Raw genomic sequence first — 26,344 nt, forward strand, 5'->3', positions numbered from 1 at the left:
TGTTCATCCGTGTTTGAATGGCCTTTTCTCTAGGAATCCAGAAGTGTTTGGTAGGATAATAGTCATCTACTGAATTTGTCCGTAAATTATATGATTTTGTATGGCTATAGGAGATGCATTAGACTTTAGGCTTTTTTAGGGCTTATGCACACTGCAGCTCAATAAAAAGCTGCTTTTGCGGGCATTTGAGCTTTTATTTCTCTGCCTAAAAGCTTGATGCTTTTTTTGTGCTCGTTTGTGTGGTGTTATGGAGCTTTTTTGAGAATAAGCGGGGGTTTTTTTTTTTTTTTTTCCACAAACCCTCCCCTCCGCTAATTTACCACACTTTTTTAATGCATTTTCACGCTTTTTTTGCATAGTGTGCATAGACACATTGGCTAACATGGAGGGGAGTTTCCAGGCAGAAAAAAATGAGAGCTCAAAAGCCTGTAGGAGCAGGGACAAAAGAAAATGGCTCACAACATGAGCTGGGATTTTTAGGTGCCAACAACTCAATTTTTACAAAACATTAAAATTCTAATTTTATTGATGAATTAGTTACAAAAATATGAAAAGGAGAATATATAGACATATAAAGACATCAATAAATATTAAAATGACTCCATCATAGCATTCCCAGGAATGACCAGCATAATGGACAATTGATGATATTTCTGAGGTGACAGTCCCGACATGTTTCGCCGTGTTTTCGGCTTCCTCAGGGGATGCTTGTCACACCACTGTGCACTATAGGTCATCCAAATAGAAGCTTATATTGGACGTAAGATCCACTTTTAGGCCAATTCAAACAAAGAAGATGACCCAACAGATGGTTATGGGGCGAGACATTCATATGTTGGCCACAGGAGGGAGAATTCAGATCCTAGAACACAACAAATTGGTTCCTCCTGAGAGATATTCAATCTCCAGGTAAGCCCCAATAGGGCTGTTCAGTCCCCAGATCCACCCCAGGGGGCCATCAGACCAAGGGGGAAAGAGGAAATGAGATCCCCAATAGATCTTATCTTTGACACAAATTGGCACGTGTGTATCCCAGCCACCCGGCAGACCAGCTGTAGGAGCAGCTTCCTTCAGCTTATTTAAAATGCAGTTTGCATGGGCCCCTATGTTTCAATGTGCGCTGTTTGTTGGAGAACTTGCTGGTAGCATATAATCAAAATGAATATCCAATAATGCTTATGTTTAACAATCTAATAGCATCTAATTGAATAACTGCTTTATCTTAATCATACAGGACTCAGGACTTGTAATAGCCAATGGCTTATTTGCAGGCTTTTTTTTTTTTTCCATCTGTGCAGGAATATGTTGTTGAGGCCTCCTGTTTATGTACATACCAGCCAAGTTACAATTTCCATTGTGCAATGCTGATCAGTACAGCTGCTATATGTATCATATCATATATGTATCTTCTAATGTATCATGTATGGAAAATTGACAATAAAATGTGATGTTACCTGTGTTACCAAGCAGCCATGCTGTGCATCAGTAATATCCCCAAAGAATAGATACTCTTCTCTCATGACCCATCAAGTGGTAAAGTAAACATTTCATGCATGATTAAGAGGAATATGAATTGCATTTGTGGTATATGAATTGCATTTGTGGTATATTTCAAAGTCTGAAAGTTTTGCAGAAATTATGTATTTTGCTTTCTTCCATATTAAAGATCCCTTGCTGCTGAATGGGGAAAATATGGAATGAGGTTTAATGTGATACAGCCTGGGCCCATAAAAACCAAGGTGTGTGAACATTTCTTAGACCATATTGTGGATTTAATATTAAAGTTTAGAAGATTTTTTTTCTTGAATTATTTCTTGTATTCTCTCTTATCAGGGAGCCTTTAGCCGCTTAGACCCCACTGGAGCCTTTGAGGCTGATATACAGAAAAGAATTCCCTGTGGACGCCTTGGAACTGTTGGAGAACTAGCCAATCTTGCTGTGTACCTGTGCAGTGATTATGCTAGTTGGGTCTCTGGAGCAGTAAGTTTATTCCTTGGGATTTTTTTTATATAATATATGTGAGTGAATAAATGGCACAGTGGGAATTCCATCTTCTCCATGAACTAAGTTCAAAGCAAACCAGTCCATAATGAAACTTGGGGCCACAACTCTGGCCTCAGAAAAATCAATTTGGTTAAAATATATACAAAATATTACCATATATCACCGAACTAACAAAATCGCCTCCTTCAACTTAAAGCGGAGTTCCACCCGAAATTTATACTTACCTCCATCTTCTCGCTCCCGGTCACCTGAAAAACAAATGGATAATCGCAATTTTTTTTTTTTTTTCACTTACCTTTTAGAGAAAATATACTCACCTTACTTCCTTCTTCCTCCCCTCGGCGGCCACGGCGATTCGTCACTTCCTGGCTTTTGCAATGATTCCTGGGAGCTGAACGTCATCGCTCCCAGGAATCATTGCGCCTGCACCGGCCCCGACGTCAGTTCCGGGGCGCGCGCGTCATTCCCTTCTAAACAGCTTCTGGGCATGCCCAGAAGCTGTGGAGGGATGACGCGCGCGACCCGGAAGTGACGTCGGGGCCGGTGCAGTGCATCGTGGGACCGAAGAAGGAGGAAGAGGACCGAAGAGGACGCGGAAGAGGATCGTGCTGGCTTCAAGCTGCCCACACCTGAGATGGCAGCGCTGGAGAAGACAATTTCAAGGTAAGTATTTCTCCTGAAAGGTAAGTGCAACCCGGGACAGATCAGAGGCTAGCCATTGTGGAATGTGCTAGCCCTGACTGTCCCGGGGGTATTTTTGTAAAAAAATGTATAACCAGGGTGGAACTCCGCTTTAATGTACCTCCTACCATAACCCCTAAAGTAAAAGGTTAAAAAGGTCTTAAAATCGAATCTACCACATCCCTTGGGAGGAGCCAGTAAAGAATGGTATGCCTACAATGACAAAGATTAATCAATAATATCATATGTAACTAATATTATTATATTGCATTTATAATGTAAGGAAACACTTCATCAATGCCAATTCATATTTGAAAATTAAATGAGATGGTAATTCTTGGAATGGAATAACCATTTATTAGTTTCCTCCAAAGTGAGAGCAATAACCACATATATTGAAAGCCAGAGGCAGCAAAAAACACACACAGAGCAAAAGCAAATATACAGCGGGTAAAATAAGTAATGAACGCGTCTCCATTTTTCTAGGTAAATATATTTCTTAATATATGCTTTTATCCCATGTCCGTAACACCCCATGCAATCTATACATGCAAAGAAACAAATACAGTACATTAAATAATTAAGTTTTATGTGTAATAAAAATGAATGATACAGGGAAAAAGTATTATACACCTAAAGAAAGGAAGGTACAAAAGGGCATGGAAAGCCAAGACAACACTAGCTGAAATCTATCAGTAATTAGAATGCAATCCTGCCCCTTGTAAGTGCAAATTAATATCAGCTGGTTCAGTCTCAACTAATTGTCTATAAAATGGTGTCTCCTCACCAAGGTGTCACACAAGAAACCTCTCATGATGGGTAAAAGCAAAGAGCTCTTTCAAGATCTTCGCAACCTTATTGTTGCACAATATACTGATGGCATTGGTTACAGAAGGATTTCTAAACTTCTGAATTTTCCAGTGAGCACTGTTGGGGCCATAATCTGGAAGTGAAAAGAACATCATTTGACCATAAAACGGCCACGACCAGGTGCTCCTCACAAGATTTCTGACAGTGAAAGGAATTTTTAGAAGAGTTGTCCAAGAGCCAATTAACACTTGTGGAGAGCTTCAGAAAGACCTGGAATTAGCAGGTACAATTATTTTAAAGAAAACCATAAGTAATGCACTCAACCATCCTGGTTGGTATGCATTTACAACGCAAGACTCCATTGCTGAAGAAGAAACATGTTAAGCCTTGCTTAAAATTTGCTGCACGACATTTAGACAAGCCTGTGAAATACTGGGAGAATATGGTCTGGTCAGATGAGCCCAAAATTGAACTCTTTGGTTGCCATAATACACACCACGTTTTCAGGTCAAATGGCACTGCACATCACCCCAAAAACACCATACCAATAGTGAAGTTTGGAGGTGGGAACATCATGGTTTGAGGCTGTTTTTACTGGCAAACTTCATATCATTGAAGGAAGGATGAATAGAAAAATGTACGAAGACACTGATAAAAATCTGCTGCCATCTACCAGACAGATGAAGATGAAACGAGGGTGGACATTTAGCAAGACAATGATCCCAAACACAAAGCCAAGGAAACTCTCAATTGGTTTCAAGGAAAGAAAATGAAAATAAAGCTGCTAGAATGGCCCAGAATATATTTCAGTTAGCGTGTTCAATACTTTTTCCCTTTGTGATTTAATTTTATTACACATAACTTAATTTCTGAGCTTATTTGTTTTGGTTTCTTTGTATGTATGGGTTGCAGGGTTGTTACTGACATGTGGTAAAAATTTCTTGTCAATAGCATCTTTTAGAAATATATTTACCTAGAAAAATGGTGAGGAGTTCAATACTTATTTTACCAGAATCGCCCCCTTTAAAATAATTGCTTTGCAGTCTCAAATGAAGACAAACCGTTTTTGTTTTATCCAGCTGTATTTACTAGTGCAACTTATAACATCAAGTGAAAGATATAACACCAACATGTCAGAAAAAAATAAAATTCAAAAACCGAATCACTGAGTTGGAAAAAGGATCACACCCTTATGTCAGTATTTTGTTGAACCACCTTTCACTTCAATTACAGCCTTTTAGTTGTTGGGATATGTCTTTACTAACTTTGCACATCTAGACTCCACAATATTTGCCCACTCTTCTTTGCAGAACTGCTCAAGTTCAGTTACATTTGATGGTGACTGTTTGGGGACTGCAGTCTTCAAGTCATTCCACAGATTTTCAATGGGGTCTAAGTCTGGGCTCTGACTAGGCCATGCAAGAACATTCACCTTTTGTCTTTCGTTCATTGACTGAGACAGCTCCTCATCTTCTTGACTACGTGGGTTATACTGCCCCCTAAGAACTTGACTATGCCTATAGGGCAGTCCCAGGGGGTATACTCCTACTCTTTGCTATAGGTACTCAGTTTTTCTCTGCCTAGTCAGGAGTAAGGACCTAGTTCCTTGCTGGGATCTCTGGTCCCAGCAATTTTTTCTTTTTAAATATTTTTTTTTTCTCTTTTTTATACTTTTTGTTCCTTTTAGATCTACAATCAAGTGCTGGTCTTGGCGACGGACTGGATAATCTAGATCCAGAGCCCCCCTAGTCTGGCCAGCAAGAGCATGCAGACCACAGCTCCGCCCTAGGTTGGCCATGACATAGCCCCACTGGACGGGGGCTGGCCTGCGAGTTAAAAGTCTCACGAGGGCACATACGACCTGGCTTCGGCCTGAGTCGCAGCGTTTCCTCCTGGCCAACAGTGCCCACATGTTCCTGGTGGGGTAGGTAGCTATCCCCCCTCTACACCTGGAGGGTTTTGGGATGAACGTGGGCCCCTCCCTGGGATGGTCGAACCCCAGGCTACCCTCCCTCCCAGTCAGCGCCCCCTCTTTTTGGTGGTCTTCTGCAGGCCTTTGCACCCCAAAGATTTCTTGTAGGCTTTTATGCTACAGATTGGCTGCCATGTTTGTGTAGCCTCGGCGGCCTTTTTCTTGAGGTTTCCCATTGAAAATAGTGGCGGTCATGTTTTTGGAGCCAGATGGGCGGTGATCCTGTGGTGAGCCCCACGGCCACTAGTACTGATCCCTAGATAATCCTCCTCCTGATGGCCGCATGGTGGGCAGTTTGGTTCTGTAAGTACCTGACCGGTGGTGGTGAGTCTGTTTATGGGTCTCTCTCTCTCTCTCTCTGTCTCTCTCTCTTGCAGTGTTTCTACACTTTTTTTGTGTGGGTTCCCCTCTCAGAGGCTGTCAGGCCCTCTGGGTCACAACAACTGACTGCGATCTTTGTAGTCCTTAGTGTCCAAGGTAGATTTGGTCCTTGGCAAATGGGTTAGCAAAAAGGTTCCCCCGCCTTCACCTGCTTCCTCTGTCTCATCAGATCCAGAATCTGATTTGGCTGCCGCGAATGAGTTACTCTTCAGGGCCTGCGTCCATGCACCATGCGTGCTCAGATAGTGAGAATGATTCTTCTGCTCCTCTAGCCACGCATGAAAAGGCGCTAGTGGATGCGCTGATTGTATCAGTGCAGGAAACCTTAAAGATGGAGGATGCGACTAATGCAGCATCAGAGGCGTGTGTCACCTTTGGCACCCTTAAAAGCGGTGAAGATGTTCCTCTTTCCTGCCTCCTTTGACAATATTTTCACAAAACAGTGGGGGTGCCAGAAACGCACCTTTGCAATCCCTAAGCATTTTGCAATGCGGTACCTCTATGAGGATTCCCTCCTTAAAAAATGGACAGTTCCTCCTGTAGTGGACTCCCGGTTTCCAGGTTGAATAAAGCCACTGTAATCTCTGTCGAAGAGTCCCCAGTCTTCTTAAATCTGGCTGATAGTAGGTCGGAGGCCTTGACCCGCCATATGTTTACTGTGGCTGGTTCGGCACTTGGGCCGGTATTTACTATTGCCCTGGTGTCGCAAGCTATGACTGAGTGGGCAAAACGTCTACGCCTGGGCTTGGAGGGGGGTACAGCTCCCCCCTGCCTTTGTGGAGCTGGCGGATCAGTTGGTCCAAGGGCTACAGTTGGTCTGTGATGCCTCTTTGGATGCGGCTCCCTTGATTTCTAGACTGTCTGTCTCAGCGGTTGTCCTGTGACTTAATTTCTGGCTGAAATGCTGGTCTGCAGACCAGGCTTCTAAAAAGGCCTTATCCGATCTTCCATTTGTGGAGGATCGCCTGTTTGGAGTTTCCTTGGATGACATCATCAAGGACCTCACAGGGAGAAGGAGTACTCTTCTTCCTCAGGCTTCCAAGGGTAAGGAGTCCTGTCGCAGATGGGGGCCTTTTCTTTTTCGGCTCACAAGGCATTTTTTTGTCCCTTAAGGGTCTCAAGCCAAGGGATCTAAGCCCTCCAGAACCTCCACCGAGGTTTCGAAGAAGACCTGGTCTGGCAAGCCACAAGCGGGTTCTGCCAGACCTGCGGACAAGGCTTCCTCCGCATGAAGGGTCGCCCTCATCCGTATCTGGAGTGGGGGGATGTCTTCGCAGGTTTCCGGATCCATGGACCTCCCTGATACAGGACAAGGGGGTCCAGGAAGTCATTCGCTCCGGCTACAAGATTGAGTTTCGTTCATATCCTCCAGACTGTTTCTTCCCTTCCAACCTGCACTTGACCCCAGATCGCGTAGGGGATCTCTTTGGGGCAGTGTGAGACTTGTTGCTTCAAGGGGTGATTGCTCCGGTTTCCGACTGGGACTGCCAATAGGGGATTAACCAGGATGTCTTCAGGTTTCTTCCGGGGTGCCTTGGCAAAATGCCTATAAACTTCCCAAAAATTGTATACAAGCCAGCAGGTGGCTTAAGCCTTTTAGTTGTACAAAGCACAGGCTTTCATTGTGCACAATTCCAATGTTCCAATCGCTGGCATTGGGTGCCTGCACAGCATCCTATATTGCTTCTCCTCATCAGCATCGGGGTCACATTAGCTCAGTGAGGGAGAAACTGAAACACTGGAATACTAGTTAGTACAAGTGTGTGTGTGTGTGTGGGGGGGGGGGGGGATCTGTAGTGTGAGGGAGGCAGTGCTGTGGGGGGGTGACATAAGGGAGCAGGTGATGTGAAGGGGGGCCGTGCTGTATGTGGTTGGGGGTGGGGGGGTGGTGTGAAGGGCGGCAAGGCATTTGTGTGTGGATTGGGGGGGGGGGGGTCATGATTTGAAAGGGGGTTGAGGACACTACTGAGGAGGAGGGGGCTGTAATGTGAAGTGGGGGACTGATAACACTGATGTAAGAAGGCTTTCTCATGCATACGGTTACCCCTCTCTCTCCCTCTCAGTGTTTGCCTCCCCAGATATATACTCTATTCATTTGTACAGTCAAGTTACCAACAGTCTTACAATTGCACATAGCCACAACAACCAGTTGTAAGGCAGGACCAACGAGAGCAAAGGTTGCCTTAAGGGTTTTTAAGCTTCTATCAGACTTCTTAAAGAAGGGAACATCCTTCCCAGGAACATTGAGATACTGGTTGTGAACAGAAATAGTAGAACCCACTGCTGGAACAGATTTATTTTTTTTTTAAGCTCCTTTTCCATAGAATATAACTCTGCAAAGAATTTTAGAGGGAGGAATACTTTTTCAGGATTTGGCCAATTCTCATGCAAAACACAGTTAATTGTATGGGCAAGGAAAAAATGTCTTCAGGGTTCACCTCTGGTTTGTGCCCAAAGATGCTTGACTAGTAGCACCAGAATCTCCTCAGCCTCAACAAAGGCTAGCTATCCCCGCATCAGCTAGAGCTCAGAATAGAAAGAATATTGTGTGAACCCTTGGCTTATCTCTCATACAATGCAGGAGGTGGAAGTTCCTCTGCAGGATCCTCTTTCTCAGTCCACTTATCCTTCCTCAATATATGCTTTAAAGGAGTTGGGAGGTCAGGGTCTTACTCCTGAATAGATTCAGGTGGTTGAGAGATGTGCTTTTAGTGCCGGTTCACACTACTGCGGGTGCGCTGATCGCATGTAATTCGGAGCGCACTGCTCCTTTATTACATGCGATCTCCTGTGCGGATGCAAATTCAGCCATACACTTTGTGTGCCGGTTCACACTACTGTGGGTGCGCTGATCGCATGTAATTAAGGAGCAGTGCGCTCCGAATTACATGCGATCTCCTGTGCGGATGCGAATTCAGCCATACACTTTGTATGGCTGAAAATCGCACTGCACCCGCACAAAAGACACACGGACCCTTTTTTTTTTTCAGACGCATCAGGATTGGATCGCACAGTGGTTCACACTTGTGCGATCCGATCCTGTGCGAACTGTCAGATCGCATTGCGATATGCGATCAATCTGGGGGTGTCGTTAACATTTAATTGACACCCCCTGGGTATCGCATATGGCAGTGTGAACTGCCTCTTGTGCGGATGCGATGCGGGAACAGGCTGCGAATTCGCACTAGCGTGAACCGGCACTTAGACCCTGAAGACCAAGTGTTCTAGAAAGGCAGAGAGTTTTCTCAAGAACTCAGATTGCAGTGAAATCTGCCTTTAAAAAGATAGGGTGCCTGTTGTGGGCCTGAGAGAGAGCTAAAATTTAGATGAGGAAGCTATGTCAATATATAACTGTGCTTTGTTTCAGAGAAACAGCTATCACTGTTAAAGCAGACAGTCGGGCAATCAGCTGACATGCTTCTTGTATTCTCTGCAGAAATAGCAGGTGAAAGTGCATCACCCGCAAGGTAAATTGCAACTATGTCACCCTTCAGGTAAAAATGCAGAGTGGCAAAACAACCCACCAAATTTTTAAAAAGTAAACATAAAAATGTTACCTACCACCAACGTAGTGGAGACTTTTACAGAGTGGGATAACTCCTTAAATGAACAACACCCCATATGTAAAAACATGGAAACCTGTCTTACCTTATACATGCTGCATCTTCCTGGCTAGAACCAGACTTCACTCCTCACAGGAGGCATACCACCTGAAGAGGTATCCAACTCTGGGTGCCATAGGAATGCACCACAGCCCTGAACTTGTATAGCACCCCACAGGTAACTACATTCATACTATTGCATGCCAAGGTGAGCGCCAAAGGCAGGATTTAGTGCCCAAACCTCAAAGGCCAGCCCTACTGCTGCAGGGTCCAGGTCCAGTTCCCAGGATGTACAAAGAAGGTAACCAATCTAGAAATGGCTAGTAAGCCTAAAGGCAATAAGCAGTTGGATCTCGATAGAATTGTCAGTCAAAGTAACTAAGAAAAAATAATAAAGAATGGTTTAGAAACCTCTCTATAGAAGAAGAGGCCCATCACCTAGGGACACTAGCAAAAAAAAACTGAATTCCCAAGGAGTGAGTAGGGATTTATGAAAGTTTTTTTCTCTCTGGGGGGCAGCAAAGCTTTTGTCAGTGTCCAATCACCTAAAGGTAGCAGCATATAACTCATGGTTTATAAATACAAGTCCTCTGTCCTGTACTGTAGAACTAAGATAAAATTTAAATTGGGTTATATAATATATAAAGCTTTGGGTGTTCGCCAAAAAAAAAATGCATAAATTGATTTACAATAGGGCAAAAAAATAAATATATATATAAACGATTTAGGTATGCAAGTTAGTCATTGAGTTTACGGACACTGATGCCTGGACGTCTACGCATCAGTGATTTCTGGGCACAAAAGAGATTGCGTAAAAAGAAAAAGAACGTTCACCCAAAAATACTAACATATTTAAGTTTAATATTTTAATTTCATATTTCTCTCTGTTACAGGTCATAAGAATGGATGGCGGTGAATATGTCTATATGGCTGGAGAATTTAATGCTTTGCAGAAGGTAATTAGCCCTTTCTTCTTCTGCTTGTGTTCACCTGTTGTCCCCATCTGGCTTTTCTTTTTTTTTTCTTTTGTTGTCTAACTTTACTGCTGTGCTTTCCCTTATGTATACATAAAACACATTTGCAGAAATGTACATGACTGGAACAGCCAGTTATGCAAAGTTCATCCCACAACAGCCTTCAAAGAAAAATGCAGGCATAAAAAAAAGAAAAAAATCAAGGATGCGCTAGCCTCTAAAGATTGCAGCACCTAGGACTCCCTGAATACCGGGAGAAAAATAAATGAGTGAAAAAAAAAACTAGCTTTCCTGACAGACTCCATGGCAGCATACGTTCGGGTAGGCCCGCCTCCTCTCCTACCCTATAGGACCCCACTCCCATAAATCTTTGTTCCTTTTTTGTCCTCCTCATGCATATGGTGATGCGTTCCTACAGCGGTTCTATATACTGGAAGCAGGATTGGGTCAGCATGGAGCCTCCGCTAAGCCCTTTGCTCTTAGCAGGATATGGAGGGGGCAATCGAAGAAACCCTGGGCAGGAGCTTGGTGGTCTAGCCGAGAGAGCCCAGTTGCTGCAGGTGGCCTACTATTGCCCGAAGGTGTTGCGTCTCCTGGGACCCGTCACTGCTCGGGGCAGGGTGGTAAGCCCTGTTATGGGACCCATATTCTTTTCTCATCTAAAGTTTTGATTGTGTGCCATTGTTATGTCTAATTGTTTTCCTTTTCTTGTGTCTACTTCTGGGTATCGTTAGTATGCTCCATAGTACAGCCGGGTGCCCCCTGTATGTGTTTTGTGCTCCTTCCAGTTCCCCTTACCTTCTATAAGCATCTCCTGTTCCCGGTCTGGCCGCGGTTGCGGCTGCCACTTTCGGCTTCCGTGGCGTTCTGCACTGAGCGTCAGACTCGGCACGCATGCGTGGGAGTGACAAGTGACGTCACTCGTTCATGCGCGATGCGCCGTAGCGGCCGCGGGGCGGCAAATTTAAACTGCTGGAATGACTGGAGCTGGTGGGAAGGTCGGCAGGAAGGTAGCCTCCCCCAGACTTACGGCTTGTGTACTAAGGTAAGGGATCCTGGATGCCTCTCCCCCCCCCCCCCCCCCCTGTAAGGTCTGTGGGGTGATTTTATGCTAAATGTTACCTTTTTCTTTTAATGCAGTCAGTACAGACTTGTCTTTTTTGCCTAAGTATGGAGTTGTCTCCACCCCCTAGTGGCCAGCCCGCTCATACCAGGTATGTGCTGGGCAGTGAGGGGATTACTAGATTTTTTTTTTTTTTTTTTTTGCATCTATATGTTGCAATTTGTCTCTTCTATGCCTTTTCTGTCTGTCTCCAGCTTTTCTAGGTCTAAACAGCAGCTCAATGCACGCAGTGAAGACAGGCGTTCAAAGTCGCAACACCGTCACTCCTCATCTAGGTCCAGGCGTAAATCCCCACCATAGTCAGGGGTGTGAGGGCCAGTCTTCCTCTACTAAGCATCATGGCCGCTCAGAGCGTCCGCATGGGAAGTGCTGGGGATGTGGGACTCCGGTTCCGGAAGGTACATCCCTCTGTAATCCCTGCTATGCCCAAGCTACGGGCGAACAGGAAAATTTGGACCAGCACATTGAGGATGTAGTGCGCAGAGTCCTCAAGGACTCCCTCGCCGAGCTCCACCGCCCAAGTACTTCAGCTGGGCAGTCTCGCTCACCAGAAAGAGACATTCTGGGTCAAGACCCTTTTGAATCCTCCCAGCCCAGCCACCCTTCCATCCTTCCTTCAGATTCGGAGTCTGATTTGGATGAGTCCTGTCTGGGATTTGAGTTCAATCTGGTTTCCCCATTGGTAAGGGCGGTAAGGGAAGCTCTTAATTGGGAGGATCCTGCAGTCCCCCCCCCCCCCCCCCCCCAAAGCAAATTTCTTCAAGCAATTATGCAAGGAACGCTTGAATTTTCCTTTCCTAAGGGAGTTGGGAGATATAATCTCTGAGGAATTGAGCAAAGTGGAGAGAAAAAACTCCATGATCACAAAAATGGCGAAGCTTTACCCGTTCAAACAGGAGGAAGTAAAGCACCTGGAATCTCCACCCCTGGGGTAATGCGGCTTGTGAAACGCGTTACTCTTCCAATGGAAGATACGGTGTCTTTCAAGGATCCTCTGGAGAGGAGAATTGATGCCGACCTCAAGCAAGTGTATCTTACAGCAGGCATGGCCTGCAAACCAGCCTTAGCCCTGGCCACTGTGTCAAAAGCCATGGAGGTTTGGATCAATGGCCTTGATGAAACTCTTAAAGGAGTCTCAGAAGAAACAGCACAGAGCTCTCCAGTTCAAGAGCTGAAGATGGCTGTGGGGTTCTTGGGGGAGGCGTCTATAGACCTCATTCGCCTATTGGCCCGAGTCATGTTATCATCGGTCACGGCTAAACGCGCCCTCTGGCTGCGGCCTTGGGTGGCTGATGCTGCATCTAAACCGGCATGGTGCCGGATTCCCTTTGAGGGTTCTTCCCTCTTTGGGAACAAATTAGATGCGGCCATAACTCGGGCCACGGGTGGTAGGTCTGGTTTCCTCCCCCAGGATGAACGCACAGGTGCTCAGAAGCGCACCTTTCCAAGGAAGCAGAACCCAAACCGCGCCAGGGAGGCGCGCAGTTACAGACCGGCAAGAGCTACGGGAGAGGATGGAAGTCAAGACAATTCGCCTTCCAGAAGGGCTCCAAATGTACCTCGTCCGGTGACCGGGAGGCCACCAAATCTTTTTAAGGTTGGGCCTGCCCAGGCATCCCCGGTAGGAGCCAGGTTGCTCCACTTTCGGGATATCTGGGCGGCCTCGATTCAGGATCCCTGGGTCTTCTATATTGTGTCTCAAGGGCACTCTTGGGTTTTCAACAACGTTCCCAGGCCCAGGTTCATCACTACATCTCTTCCTCCTTCAATAGAGAAAGAGGATTCTTCTCTCCTATCTAGACACCTTGGTGGCTCATGAGGCCGTAGATCCAGTCCCAGATGCGGAAAGAGGTCAGGGAGTCTATTCGCCCCTCTTCCTCGTTCAAAAGAAAAACGGCACCTGGAGGCCCGTGATAGACCTTGCGTACCTCGTCTATCCGAGAAGTTCAAGATGGAGTCCTTAATCACGATCCAGCAGTCAGTTCTTCCAGGAGACTGGCTAGCATCCATAGATCTGAAGGATGCGTATTTTCATGTTCCAGTAGCGAGAGAATTTCAGCGGTTTCTCCGCTTCGCTTTGGGACGTGCTCCTATGCAGTTCACCTGTCTCCCCTTCGGGCTTTCAACATTGCCTCGTTTTCCAAGACCTTATTGGCAGTTGTGGCCCTTATCAGGATCAGAGGTATCAAGTTACACCACTATCTAGACGACCTGCTCCTCCTGTCTCAAGACAGGTCTCAACTACTTCTGCATCTAGAACAAGTGACCTCAACTCTCCAAGATTTCGCGTGGATCTTGAACCTCGAAGAGTCACCTGGTACCCACACAATTGCTTGTGCTCCTAAGGGCAATGTACATATCTCTGCCCGAGGAAAAAAATTCCAGTGGTTCAAGACAGAGTGGCTCTCGCCCTAGCCTCCTCCCGTCTCACTGCTCGGCAGTGTTTGAGGATAGTAGGGACCCTGGTGGCCACAGCCCCCATGGTGAAGTGGGCTTTGTGGAAACTGAGACCGTTCCAGAGGGGTTTTCTCCGGCAGTGGACATCAGAGAGCATGTCACAATTCATTCATCTAACCCCATTCATGAATGGCTGTCTTCCCTTGTGGCTACGTCGAGTGAATCTCGTGAATTGCCATTCCATTGCTCCAGTCACATGGATCACGGTAACTTCCGATGCCAGCAGTACCGGTTGGGGAGCCCACTGTCTGTCAGAAGTGGCACAAGGCAGATGGGAATTTCCTGCACGCGGAGTAGTGTCCAATATCCTGGAGCTGCGGGCTGCCTTCAAAGCCCTTCAAGCCTTCCGCCACCTGATCCAAGGAGCCTCAGTTATGCTCAGATTGGACAACACAACAGCGGTGGCATATGTGGAGACAGGGAGGGACCCGCAGCCTGTCTCTACTCCAGGAGACGGAGCCAATCAGGTCCTGGGCTCAGCAACATCTGGCCAATCTCTCGGCAGTTTTTGTTCCAGGAATACTGAACGTGGAAGCGGACTTTCTTTCCAGATACAAACTCGACAACGAGTGGTCTCTCCATCAAGAAGTGTTCGACTGGATTCTGTCCCTGGGGTTGTTTCCGGAGGTGGACCTCTTTGCAACAAAAAACTTCGGAAATACTATGCGAGGTTTCGGTATCCTCAGGCGTTCGGGGTAGATGCCCTCACAGACAGCTGGGATTTTCGAACAGATTATGTATTACCGCCAGTGCCAATAATCCTCCAATTCCTACGGAGACTGAGAATGGAGGCGGTGGAAATCTTGGCGGTAATCCCTTTTTGGCCCAACAGACCCTGGTTTCCACTGTTCTCTCCCCAGCTTCCGGGATCCAATCTCCCTGCCCCTCATACCGGACCTGCTGTCACAAGGTCCTACTCTGCATCCATGTCCTGCACGTCTGCACCTCAAAGCTTGGTTCTTGAGAGGGGGAGGTTGGAGGCCCTCGGATGCCCAGAGGAAGTAATACCTACACTCATGAATTCCAGAAGGGGTAGCACCAATAGGGTCTATGAAAGGATCTGGTCCAAATTCATAAGTCATCATACTCCTGGATCTGGTTCAGTGAACGCACCTTCGGTTCAGCAGGTTCTGAGTTTCTTGCAATCTGGCCTGGATCTCTCTCTGTCGGTCAGCTCGCTCCGGGTACAAGTCTCTGCCATCTCGGCCTTTACCGGAATATCATGAGCAAAGCATCAGCTAGTCCAGCAATTCTTCAAGGGCGCAGTCAGGCTCAGGCCCCAGAGGAGACCAAGATTCCCCAAATGGGATCTCCCTCTAGTCTTGGACTTCTTCTCTTCTGTTGATATGGCTTCTCTTTCAGTCAAAGAGCTTACGCTGAAGACAGTATTTCTCTAGCGCTCATTGACAGACGTAGTCCTCGGTGATACACCACCTTCGGGTTATGTTGCCTCCACAGGAGCAGGACTAGACAGGAAATTAAAAAGCTCTGGCCACACCCCAGGGGCAGTCCCAGAGGGTATATCCTCTCTCTCTCTGCCTCAGCAAATCAGTTCATCTGAATGAAGATATTGTACTACCTTCCTTGTGTCCTCAGCCCAAGCATCATCGGGAACATGCGTTGCATTCCTTAGATGTGGTTCGGGCAATCAGGGTATACCTGAAAGCTACGGAATCATTCCGTAAGACGGATTCACTTTTTGTGATCACGGATGGCCCCAGAAAGGGTTTGCCTGCATCTGCCGCGACCATTGCCAAATGGATTAGACAAACGGTGGTACAGGCTTATTCTATTAAGGGTCAGAGTCCTCCGTTCCCTGTTAGGGCGCACTCCACTCGAGCGCTCAGTACTTCCTGGGCCTTTCGCCATCAGGCGTCAGTGGTCCAGGTATGTAAGGCGGCCACCTGGTCGTCGGTACATACCTTTACAAAGTTCTATAAAATTGATGTGACGGCATCGGCGGATGCCTCATTTGGCCGCAAGGTTTTGCAGGCCGCAATTTGAGGAGACCGGTGGTCTACCTCGAGGGTTTTTTCTGTTTGAAAAAAAAAAAAAAAAAAATTTTTTTCTCTTTTTTTGTTGAGTCTCATCATTAAGGATGAGCATTGTAAACTTCTAGTTGGCACCGGTTGGGCCTTCTAGATTGGGATTTGATTTCCATTTTCCCACCCCTCAGTTGTGATACTGCTCTGGGACGTCCCGAAGGTGGTGTATCACCGAAGACTACGTCTGTCAATGAGCGCTAGAGAAAAATGGATTTTTGTAAAATCTTACCGTAAAATCCTTTTCTCTTAGCTCATTGACAGACGTAGTCCCCGCCCCTCTGTTTTTTGAGTTGGGTTAAAATCTCTAAAGACTGCTTTTTCACATAACTGATTTGCTGAGGCAGAGAGAGAGAGGATATACCCTCTGGGACTGCCCCTGGGGTGTGGCCAGAGCTTTTTAATTTCCTGTCTAGTCCTGCTCCTGTGGAGGCAACATAACCCGAAGGTGGTGTATCACCGAGGACTACGTCTGTCAATGAGCTAAGAGAAAAGGATTTTACGGTAAGATTTTACAAAAATCCATTTTTTTGGTGGCTATTACCTCCGCTAAGAGAGTCTCAGAGATTCATAACCTAGGATAAAAATAGCCTTTTTTGACCTTCTTCCAAGACAGAGTGGTTCTAATCCCTATGCTGGGGTCAAATCCCAAAGTAACCTCCGTTTTTCACGAAAATACGGATAATAGTCCTTCCCACCTTCAGGACTGATGAAGGGACTCCAGTCCATCCTCTAGATGTGGGCAACACCTTAAAACAATATCTGGCATCCATATCCTCCTTTCGACAGTCGGATTTTCTCTTCGTCCTTCTTTAAGGGAAGAAAAGAGGAATGCGTGCTTCTTCCAGGGCGATAGCTGCTTGGATTGTCCAGGCCATTCAATGGACCTACAGAGCGAAGGACTTGGCGCATTCGACTCAAAGCATTTCCACGTCATGGGCAGTCTCTAGGCATGTCGCTTCTAATGTGATCTGCCGGGTCAGCTTCCGGGTCGTTTATCAACACTTTTCTTTCTCATTATTGTGTTGAACCAGCTGCATTATCCTCTGTTAATTTTGGTCTTCAAGTGCTGTCAGTTGACGGTACCAATTAAAGCTTTTTTGTTCAGCATCTTCCCACCCGGGAGTGTATAGTGAGTTATTTCCCGAACGTATGCTGCCATGGAGTCTGTCAGGAAAACGGAAAATTGATATCAAAATACTTACCGTAATTTTCCTTTCCTGATGAACTCCATGGCAGCAGGATTCCCCTCCCAATTCCTGAGTAGGCTAGTTACAGAACACGGATGCTGAAAGGGAGCAAAGATTTATGGGAGTGGGGTCCTATAGGGTAGGAGAGGAGGCGGGGCCTACCCGAACGTATGGAGTCCATCAGGAAAGGAAAATTACGGTAAGTATTTTGATGTCCTTTTTCCGTTTTCCATCTAAAACTAATTTAAATCCTATAACATAACCACAAATGATTAAATAGTGAAATTCCCAATAAAAAATCCAGGAAAAATTGATATTAAGTGCAAACATGCTTAAACCAATCAACTAATGCTTCTCCAAATGCTCAAATTAATGTGACATATGTGATAAATGATTAACAGACAGAAATCAAAACAAAGAAAACTTGTCCTGTGAAAAGGACATTTTTTTTAGTGATGGATATTTGAATGTCCTTTTCACCAGACAAGTTTTCTTTGTTTTGATTTCTGTCTGTTCTTTACTTATCACATATGTCATGTCTGTTTTGTGCATTTTAAGTGCAACATTTGCAGGAACATTAGGTGGTTGGTTTATGTATGTTTGCACCGAATATTACCAATTTTTCCTGGATTTTTCATTGGGAATTTCACTATTTACACAGAGCGGAGAGGGAGCTGTCACCTTCCTGCTCAGCGGGGATCTGTGTTTACGATCCCTTGCTGAGCAGCACGGATCCGCCTACCGAGCATGTGAAAGAGCCCATAGTGCACTAGTTTGTTTCACATGCAGGAGTATCTTCTTTATAGGTGTGTGTGTGTGTGTGTGTGTGTGTGTGTGTGTGTGTTTTTTTTTTTTTTTTATCATTAACCACTTCAATACAGGGCACTTTCACCCCCTTCCTGCCCAGGCCAATTTTCAGCTTTTAGCGCTGTTGAATTTTGAATGACAATTGCGCGGTCATGCAACACTGTACCTACACCAAATTTATGTCATTTTCCCCCCACAAATAGAGCTTTCTTTTGGTGGGATTTGATCACCGCAAGTTTTTTTCTTTTTTGTTAAACAAATAAAAAAAGACCGAAAAGTTAAAAAAAAGAAAAAAAAAAAAAATTTTTTTGTTTTGTTATACAATTTTGTAAATACGTTTTTTCCTGCACTGAGGAGGCTGCACTGACAGGCACTGTTGAGGAGGCACTGATAGGCGGCATTGGTGGGCACTGATAGGCGCCACTAACTGGCACTAATGGACACTGATAGGTGGCAATAATGGGCACTGGTGGGCGGCACTGATAGATGGCAATGGTGGGCAGCACTGATGAGGAGGGCACTGGTGGGCTCCCTGAGCCCTGATTGTCATCCCTGGTCATGGGTGGGCATCCCTGGGGTCATGGGTGGGCATCCCTGGGGTCATGGGTGGGCATCCCTGGTGGTTCTAGTGGCACCCCCCCCGAGGGTCTGCACTGGTAATCAATGATCTGATTACCAGTGAAGACCCCCCCCCCCCCCTGTCAGGAGAGCCGCAGATCGGCTCTCCTTTACTCGTGCCTGTCAGGCACGTACTGAGGAAAGCCGATCAATGGCTCTTCCTGTGTACTATGTGACAAGCCGTGATTGGACACGGCTGGTCACATGGTAAAGAGCCTACATCAGTAGGCTCTTTACCGAGATTGGAGATGCGGTGTGTCAGTGTGACATGCCGCATCACCGATCGTCGCAATGCGCCCCCTGAGGGCGCGCAGAGCGCATTATCCTGCTGCCGTCATATGACGTCTGGTCAGGATAATGCAACCACTTTCCCGCCGTCAATCGCCTGTAGGGCGGGCGGGAAGTGGTTAACATTTGATCATTACTACAGATGCGCAAAACTAGAACTGAAAATTCCAGTGAAAATTGAGACGCCTTGCTGAAGTTTTGCCATTTTAGACCTCTGGCATACTGCTGCTTTAAAAAATCTCAGTGTTTTTTAAACTTGTGTTTAGATGAAATTTGCTGGACTGGTAGCAGAACAGTATACCAGATACCTAAAGGTGCCTGTCTGTACCCTTTTGAAAAGTCTTTAACAGCGATCCAGAAGCCATGAATCTGGGGAAGTTCATTATGTAAATGTTGACTTTAGCTCAGAAAGTCAGGCTCTTGCCCATTACTTTTGGTCACAGCATGATAGATGGGCTGTCTGACTGACAATAAGTTATGAGACCCTATGCTGGAGTTCTGCTTTGTAAATTAAAGTCAAGATTTGTGTAGTTTCAGGATTCCAAGAGTTTCATCTGAATATATTAGCATGTCTTGAAGGCTACTTGGCAGTCTTGCTAGCAGCTTAGTAGGGTTAATCTTAGCAAGGTTATACAGTCATTCTTCCTGTAATAATTTCAGCATCACAAGACTTTATGCAACCTTGCAGGAGGTTGGCGTGTATATAATGTGTTTATTTTTTACTTTATGCCTTTTTTCCACAGGTAACAAAAGAACAATGGGATATAATGGAAAAATTAATCCGGAAAACTAAAGGTTCCTAAGCACATTCTGTGCTGATTCCATGGACTCTTAAAGAAGAGCTTTGTGTTTATCTCCTAAAATGACTCTTAACTTCCCCATACCATGCAAAACTGTGATTGTACAATAGGCCTAACCAAAATTACACTACTTTTAACAAAGGAACTGTCAGGAGCTGTCTTTGCTGATCTTAAAATCCGTTCACCTAGATCTTGGTATTATTAAACTTTAAAAGGCCAGTCAGAATTGTTAATTGTTGTGCAAATGGATATTTAACCATTGAAAGCCTTTATTTCTAACAAATCATAATTTTATCATGTATTGATATCTATGTCCAGCTCAAATCGCCCAATACTGCCGTCCATTTTGGACATCTCATTGAACCCCACAGTCATCACCACTGATAAGCTAGTGATGCGTGAAAGAACAATAACCTGTTATAATCTTTGTGGAAAAACTTGCAATTAAAAAAATACTATAATGTTGATTTAACAAAAGCAAATATACTGTGCACCGCAAGTGCAGTTGCTCTAGATCTGAGAGGAAGCTCTGCTGATTTCTATCATCCAATCATAAATGCGTTTTTTTAATTTACTTGTACATGTGATTGGGTATTTATTGCAAAGTGAAGCTTTACCTCATTTACTAAGCTCTGGAGTAACTGCACTGGCAGTGTACAGTATATTTACCTTTAGTAAATCGACCCCTATGCGTGTTAACTTTTGTCTGATCAATGCAATAAAGCCTATATTGAATTGAAAGAAATGTGATGCAGTTAGAAAATGATGAATCTTATTTAAATAATGTAGTCCTACTTCACTAAACTGACACATACAGTATTTCAAGGTGCTGGCTGTGGAGATGTCATCCTGATCCTTTGTTAATTGAAGAGTCGCTGACCTGGAATAGGCACAGTGTCTCAACAAAAACAAAGTAACGGGCAGCGATTATTTCTATTGTGACAGGTTCCCTCTAATAAAATGCTATAAAAATGAAACTGGACTTTATGATTGTTTCTTTACAAACTAGCTAACTCCCTGCTAATGCATCTTCCATCATAGTTTGTCATTATTAAGACTTGTAGGTTTTTATTCCACGGTTTTAGATTTTTCAAATAAGCCACCACAAGACATAAGCTATAAGTGGGAAAATTACATTTTCTGTATCAAATACCTTCGTACAAATTACATCGTGCTTACTTAATAATACTCCAGGAAAAGCTTCAGTCTTGTGTTTTATTTCCCCATAACAGAAAATATTTTATTGTGTGTGTTTGTATGTGTGTGTTTATATATATATATATATATATATATATATATATCGTATCTCACAACAGTGAATACACTCCTCACATTTTTGTAAATATTTTATTCTATTTTTTCATGTGATAGCACTGAAGAAATTACTCTTTGCTACAATGTAAAGTAGGGAGTGTACAGCTTGTATAACAGTGTAAATTTCCTGTCCCCCTCAAAATAACTCAACACACAGCCGTTAATGTCTAAACCACTGACACCCTTAAGCGAAAATGTCCAAATTGAGCCCAGTGTCAAAATTTTGTGTGGCCACCATTATTTTCCAGCACTGCCTTAACCCTCTTCGGCATGGAGTTCACCAGAGCTTCACAGGTTGTCACTGGAGTCCTCTTCCACTCCTCCATGAGGACATCACAGAGCTGGTGGATGTTAGAGACCTTGCACTCCTCCACCTTCCGTTTGAGGATACCCCACAGATTCTCAATAGGGTTATGTTTGGAGACATGCTTGGCCAGTCCATCACCTTTACCCTCAGCTTCTTTAGCAAGGCAGTGGTCATCTTGGAGGTGTGTTTGGGGTCGTTATCCTGTTTGAATACTGCCATGTGGCCCAGCCTGCTTCAGTATGTCACAGTACATGTTGACATTCATGATTCCCTCAATGAACTGTAGTTCCCCAGTTCCGGCAGCACTCATGCAGCCCCAAACCATGACACTCCCACCACCATGCTTGACTGTAGGCAAGATACACTTGTCTTTATACTCCTCACCTGGTTACCGCCACACACGCTTGACATCATCTGAACCAAATACGTTTATCTTGGTCTCATCAGACCACATGACATGGTTCCAGTAATCCATGTTCTTAGTTTAGTCTGCTTGTCTTCAGCAAACTGTTTGCAGGCTTTCTTGTGCATCATCTTTAGAATTCCTTCTAGGATGACCGCTATGTAGTCCAATTTGATGCAGTGTGCGGCGCATGGTCTGAGCACAGACAGGCTGACTCCCCACCCCTTCAATCTCTGCAGCATTGCTGGCCACACTCATGCGTCTATTTCCCAAAGACAACCTCTGGATAGGTCGCTGAGCACGTGCACTCAACCTCTTTGGTGGACCATGGCGAGGCCTGTTCTGAGTGGAACCTGCCCTGTTAAACTGCTGTATGGTCTTGGCCACTGTGCTGCAGCTCATTTTCAGGGTCTTGGCACTCTTCTTGTAGCCTAGGCCATCTTTATGTAAGCCAACAATTATTTTTTTCGGATCCTCAGAGTTCATTGCCATGAGGTGCCATGTTGACCTTTCAGTGACCAGTATGAGAGAGTGAGAGCGATGACACCAAATTTAACACACCTGCTCCTCATTCACACCTGAGACCTTGTAAAACGAACGAGTCGCATGACACCAGGAAGGAAAAATGGATAATTGGGCCCAATTTGGACATTTTCACTTAGAGGTGTACTCACTTTTGTTGCCAGCGGTTTAGACATTAATGGCTGTGTGTTGAGTTATTTTGAGGGGACAGCATATTTACACTGTTATAAAAGCTGTACACTCACTACTGTACATTGTAGCAAAGTGTCATTTCTTCAGTGTTGTCACATGGAACGATATAATAAAATATTTACAAAAATAAGGGGTGTACTCACTTTTGTGAGATACTATATACACACACAGTGCCTTGCGAAAGTATTCAGCCCCCTTGAACTTTTCGACCTTTTGCCACATTTCAGGCTTCAAACAAAGATATAAAACTGTAATTTTTTTGTGAAGAATCAACAAGTGGGACACAATCATGAAGTGGAACGAAATTTATTGGATATTTCAAACTTTGTTAACAAATAAAGAAAACTGAAAAAATTGGGCGTGCAAAATTATTCAGCCCCTTTACTTTCAGTGCAGCAAACTCTCTCCAGAAGTTCAGTGAGGATCTCTGAATGATCCAATGTTGACCCAAATGACTAATGATGATAAATAGAATCCACTTGTGTGTAATCAAGTCTCTGTATAAATGCACCTGCACTGTGATAGTCTCAGAGGTCCTTTAAAGCGCAGAGAGCATCATAAAGAACAAGGAACACACCAGGCAGGTCCGAGATACTGTTGTTGAGAAGTTTAAAGCCGGATTTGGACACAAAAAGATTTCCCAAGCTTTAAACATCCCAAGGAGCACTGTGCAAGCGATAATATTGAAATGGAAGGAGTATCAGACCAGTGCAAATCTACGAAGACCTGGCCGTCCCTCTAAACTTTCAGCTCATACAAGGAGAAGACTGATCAGAGATGCAGCCAAGAGGCCCATTATCACTCTGGATGAACTGCAGAGATCTACAGCTGAGGTGGTAGACTCTGTCCATAGGACAACAGTCGTATACTGCACAAATCTGGAAGAGTGGCAAGAAGAAAGCCATTTCTTAAAGATATCCATAAAAAGTGTCCTTTAAAGTTTGCCACAAGCCACCCGGGAGACACACCAAACATGTGGAAGAAGGTGCTCTGGTCAGATGAAACCAAAATCAAACTTTCTCTTACGTCCTCCGACAGTCGCCGGCCTCTTCATATTCGTCACAATGGGGTATTAGACTTTGCTCCGAAGGAGTAGCTAGGCAACAGAATATGTCAATATAAAAGTTTTAACACATCCCACCCCCAGGGGGTGGTCCCCTCAGTCAATACCCTCCCACTTCCTGTATCCATACTCCAGTTTCAATGTCTAGCTTGTCAGGAGTAGCTGGATGTCTCTATGCTGGGGGCATTTGTCTCAGCCTTTTCTCTATTCTTTTTTGATTTTGTTTGAGTTTTTTCTCTCTGTTTGCTTTAGCTGTTCATTTTGTCAGCGTTAGTTGTTCTTCTGATGAAGAGGATTCGTGCGGGCTGGGACTCGGGCTGATCCCCCTGGTCGCAGGTTGTGGGTCAGTGGTTTTCCCGGCCTGCCATCGAGCGTTCAGCCAGGTATCGCTCCTGGCACAGTGAACGACCCATCCCTGTCCGGTGCAGGGATGCTTGGTGAGGTGGCTACCTCACTGGACGCTGTGTGGTTTCTTAACCACGGTTTCGTGCGTCCTGGATGCGACTCTCCCTGCCTCATGTGCTGCGGTTTGTTCGCCTGTGCGGGTCCCCCGCGTCATTAGAAGGTAAGTGTACTTATGTGGGGACCTGTCTGTCGGGGGGGGGTGTCAGTCTGGGACTGTGTAACCTGCCTCTATTCACACTATTTGGCTCCCTGTCATTCTGCCTGCACGCTGTGGGCTGCAGGAGGGGGGCTGTGTGGCACTGTGTGTCTGCCTGTTAATGTGTGTGCTGTGGGGCATGCTTTTGGTCATGTTGGGGGCACTGTACAGCGGTCGCTGCGGCGACCTGCCATGTTGCTTTTTACATGGGTGATGTTGTTACATCGCAGAGCGGGGGAGCGGCGTTTTCGGCGCCAAGCGCCGCCATTTTGCCTGCATCGGCCCGGCCGCATGTTTTCAATGCGGGCGGCTATTTTCTTGTAGCCTCTCATAGGCTTTACAAGAGCGCCCTGATTGCATCACTTCCTCTTTCCTGATGTGCACCAATCGAAGCAGCAGCTACTACAGGGGTCCCCTCAGGTTTTTAACTTTTCTATCTGCCTGTATCCATTGCCTGTGTTTCTGTGCTATCCCTGTGGGGGTCTCATTAGGCTTGTGTGTGTGGCGGTGGGCTGCGCTCGCCGCGCTTGTTAAGGGGGCTGTTAACCCTTTCTTGTCAGCATAAGTTTTGTGGGGCAATGGATTCTCAGGGGGGCAAATTTCCTGCCACATTGGTGGGTAGCCAGGGGACTGCTGTTTCTCCCCCAGGGGGGGATTTGGCTGTGATTGTGGCTAATCTTGCTGCCCAGGTGCAAATGCTGGTGGCTGCTCAATCCACAAAAAGGTCCAGAGTTTCAATTTCCTCTGGTCCAGAGGGTGATGGTGCGGGGGCTGATATGGCCGGGGTCTCCTTGTCGGGGTCCCGTTCCTCCCTGGATCTTGTGGGGTCCGAGGTGGAGGCTGAGGTTGAAGGGGTGGATAATTCTCCCCCTGGCTCGTCTGAAGAGCTTGCACTCATGGATGACTTGGTTGCTTCCATCAAGCAAACGCTGCGCTTGCAAGATGAACTGTGTCCGCCGGCTGCTTTGGCAGCTTATGGGACAAAGAGAAGGCGCAAAACATCGCAGGTTTTTCCCTGCACTGATGATTTTCAGAGCGCCGTTAAGGAACAATGGCGTAATATTCGCAAACCTTTTGCGGTACCCAGTAGGTTTAAACTGCGTTGTCCTTTCACGCCCGCTACTGACGAGCGTTGGTGTGTACCGCCTCCTGTGGATCACGCGATCGCGGTTCTGAATAAGTCCACTGCGATTCCTGCTGAGGATACCCCGGTTTTCCGGGATGCCACAGACAAGAGGCTGGAGTCTCTTGCCCGTCATACCTATTCTATTATGGGTTCGATGCTGAAAGCTCTGTTTGCTTCCCTTATGGCGGCCCAGGCGGTCGCGAGTTGGACGCAGGTGCTTAGACGCGTTTTGGTGGCTGACTCAGCCCCGCAGGCGACATTGGACATGGTGGATCAAATCCATCAGGGTGTCATGTATTTGTGCGATGCGGACTTGGATATGGTCCCGTTGGCCGCACGTGTACACGGTGTGGCGGTGTTGTCTCGCCGTTTGGTTTGGTTGAAGTGTTGGTCGGTGGACCAATCTTCTCGCAAGACTTTAGCCAATCTCCCTTATGACGGTTCTCGTCTGTTTGGCGAATCCTTGGATACTCTGATTAAGGGGATCACTGGGGGCAAGAGCACGCTCTTGCCCCAATCCCAGAAGGCGAAGTCGGCTCCTGGTAAGAAGCATGCTTCCTTTCGGCCCTCTCAGGGGTCCTTTCGTGCCTTTCGGCCGCACTTTAAGGGCAAACCGTTCAAAGGTCAGGGCTCTCAAAAGAAGCCGTGGACAGGTAAGCAGAAGTCCGGCCAATCCGGATCTGCTGCCCACAACAGTGCGGCCTGAAGGGGCGCCCTCACCCGGTTCTGGGGTGGGGGGACGCTTGCTCGGTTTTCTACAACCTTGGCTGGCCCGTGTTCGGGACAGGTGGGTTCAGGAAATCGTTCGGTCTGGTTACAAGATCGAGTTTCTCTCTCGGCCGGAGAGCAGATTTTTTCCCTCAAATCCTCAACTGTCTCCGGAGCGTTTGCGGGATCTGCACCTAGCGGTGCGGGACCTGAGAGCTCAGGGAGTGGTGGTCCCGGTGCCTCATCGGGACAGATTTCGGGGGTTCTATTCAAATATGTTCACTGTGCCCAGGAAGGGGGGCAAGGTTCGTCCAATTCTGGACTTGAAGGCTCTAAACCGCTTTGTGCGGGTTCGCAAG

General features: G+C 46.0%; 1 protein-coding gene across 1 annotated transcript in view; it reads left to right on the forward strand.

Annotated features, from left to right (window-relative positions):
- DECR1 (2,4-dienoyl-CoA reductase 1) overlaps positions 1–20,079 on the forward strand; it is a 173,397-nt gene extending 153,318 nt beyond the window's left edge. Inside the window, exons 7-10 of the mRNA XM_082258792.1 lie at positions 1,667–1,739; positions 1,834–1,980; positions 10,344–10,406; positions 19,693–20,079. Coding sequence (XP_082114918.1) covers positions 1,667–1,739; positions 1,834–1,980; positions 10,344–10,406; positions 19,693–19,752 — 343 coding nt within the window. The 3' untranslated portion in view covers positions 19,753–20,079. The remainder of the gene's footprint in view (positions 1–1,666; positions 1,740–1,833; positions 1,981–10,343; positions 10,407–19,692) is intronic.
- The last annotated feature ends 6,265 nt before the right edge of the window (positions 20,080–26,344 follow it).

This window comes from Pelophylax lessonae (genome assembly GCF_965119305.1).
Source record: "Pelophylax lessonae genome assembly, chromosome: 5".
NCBI classification, from domain to species: domain Eukaryota; kingdom Metazoa; phylum Chordata; class Amphibia; order Anura; family Ranidae; genus Pelophylax; species Pelophylax lessonae.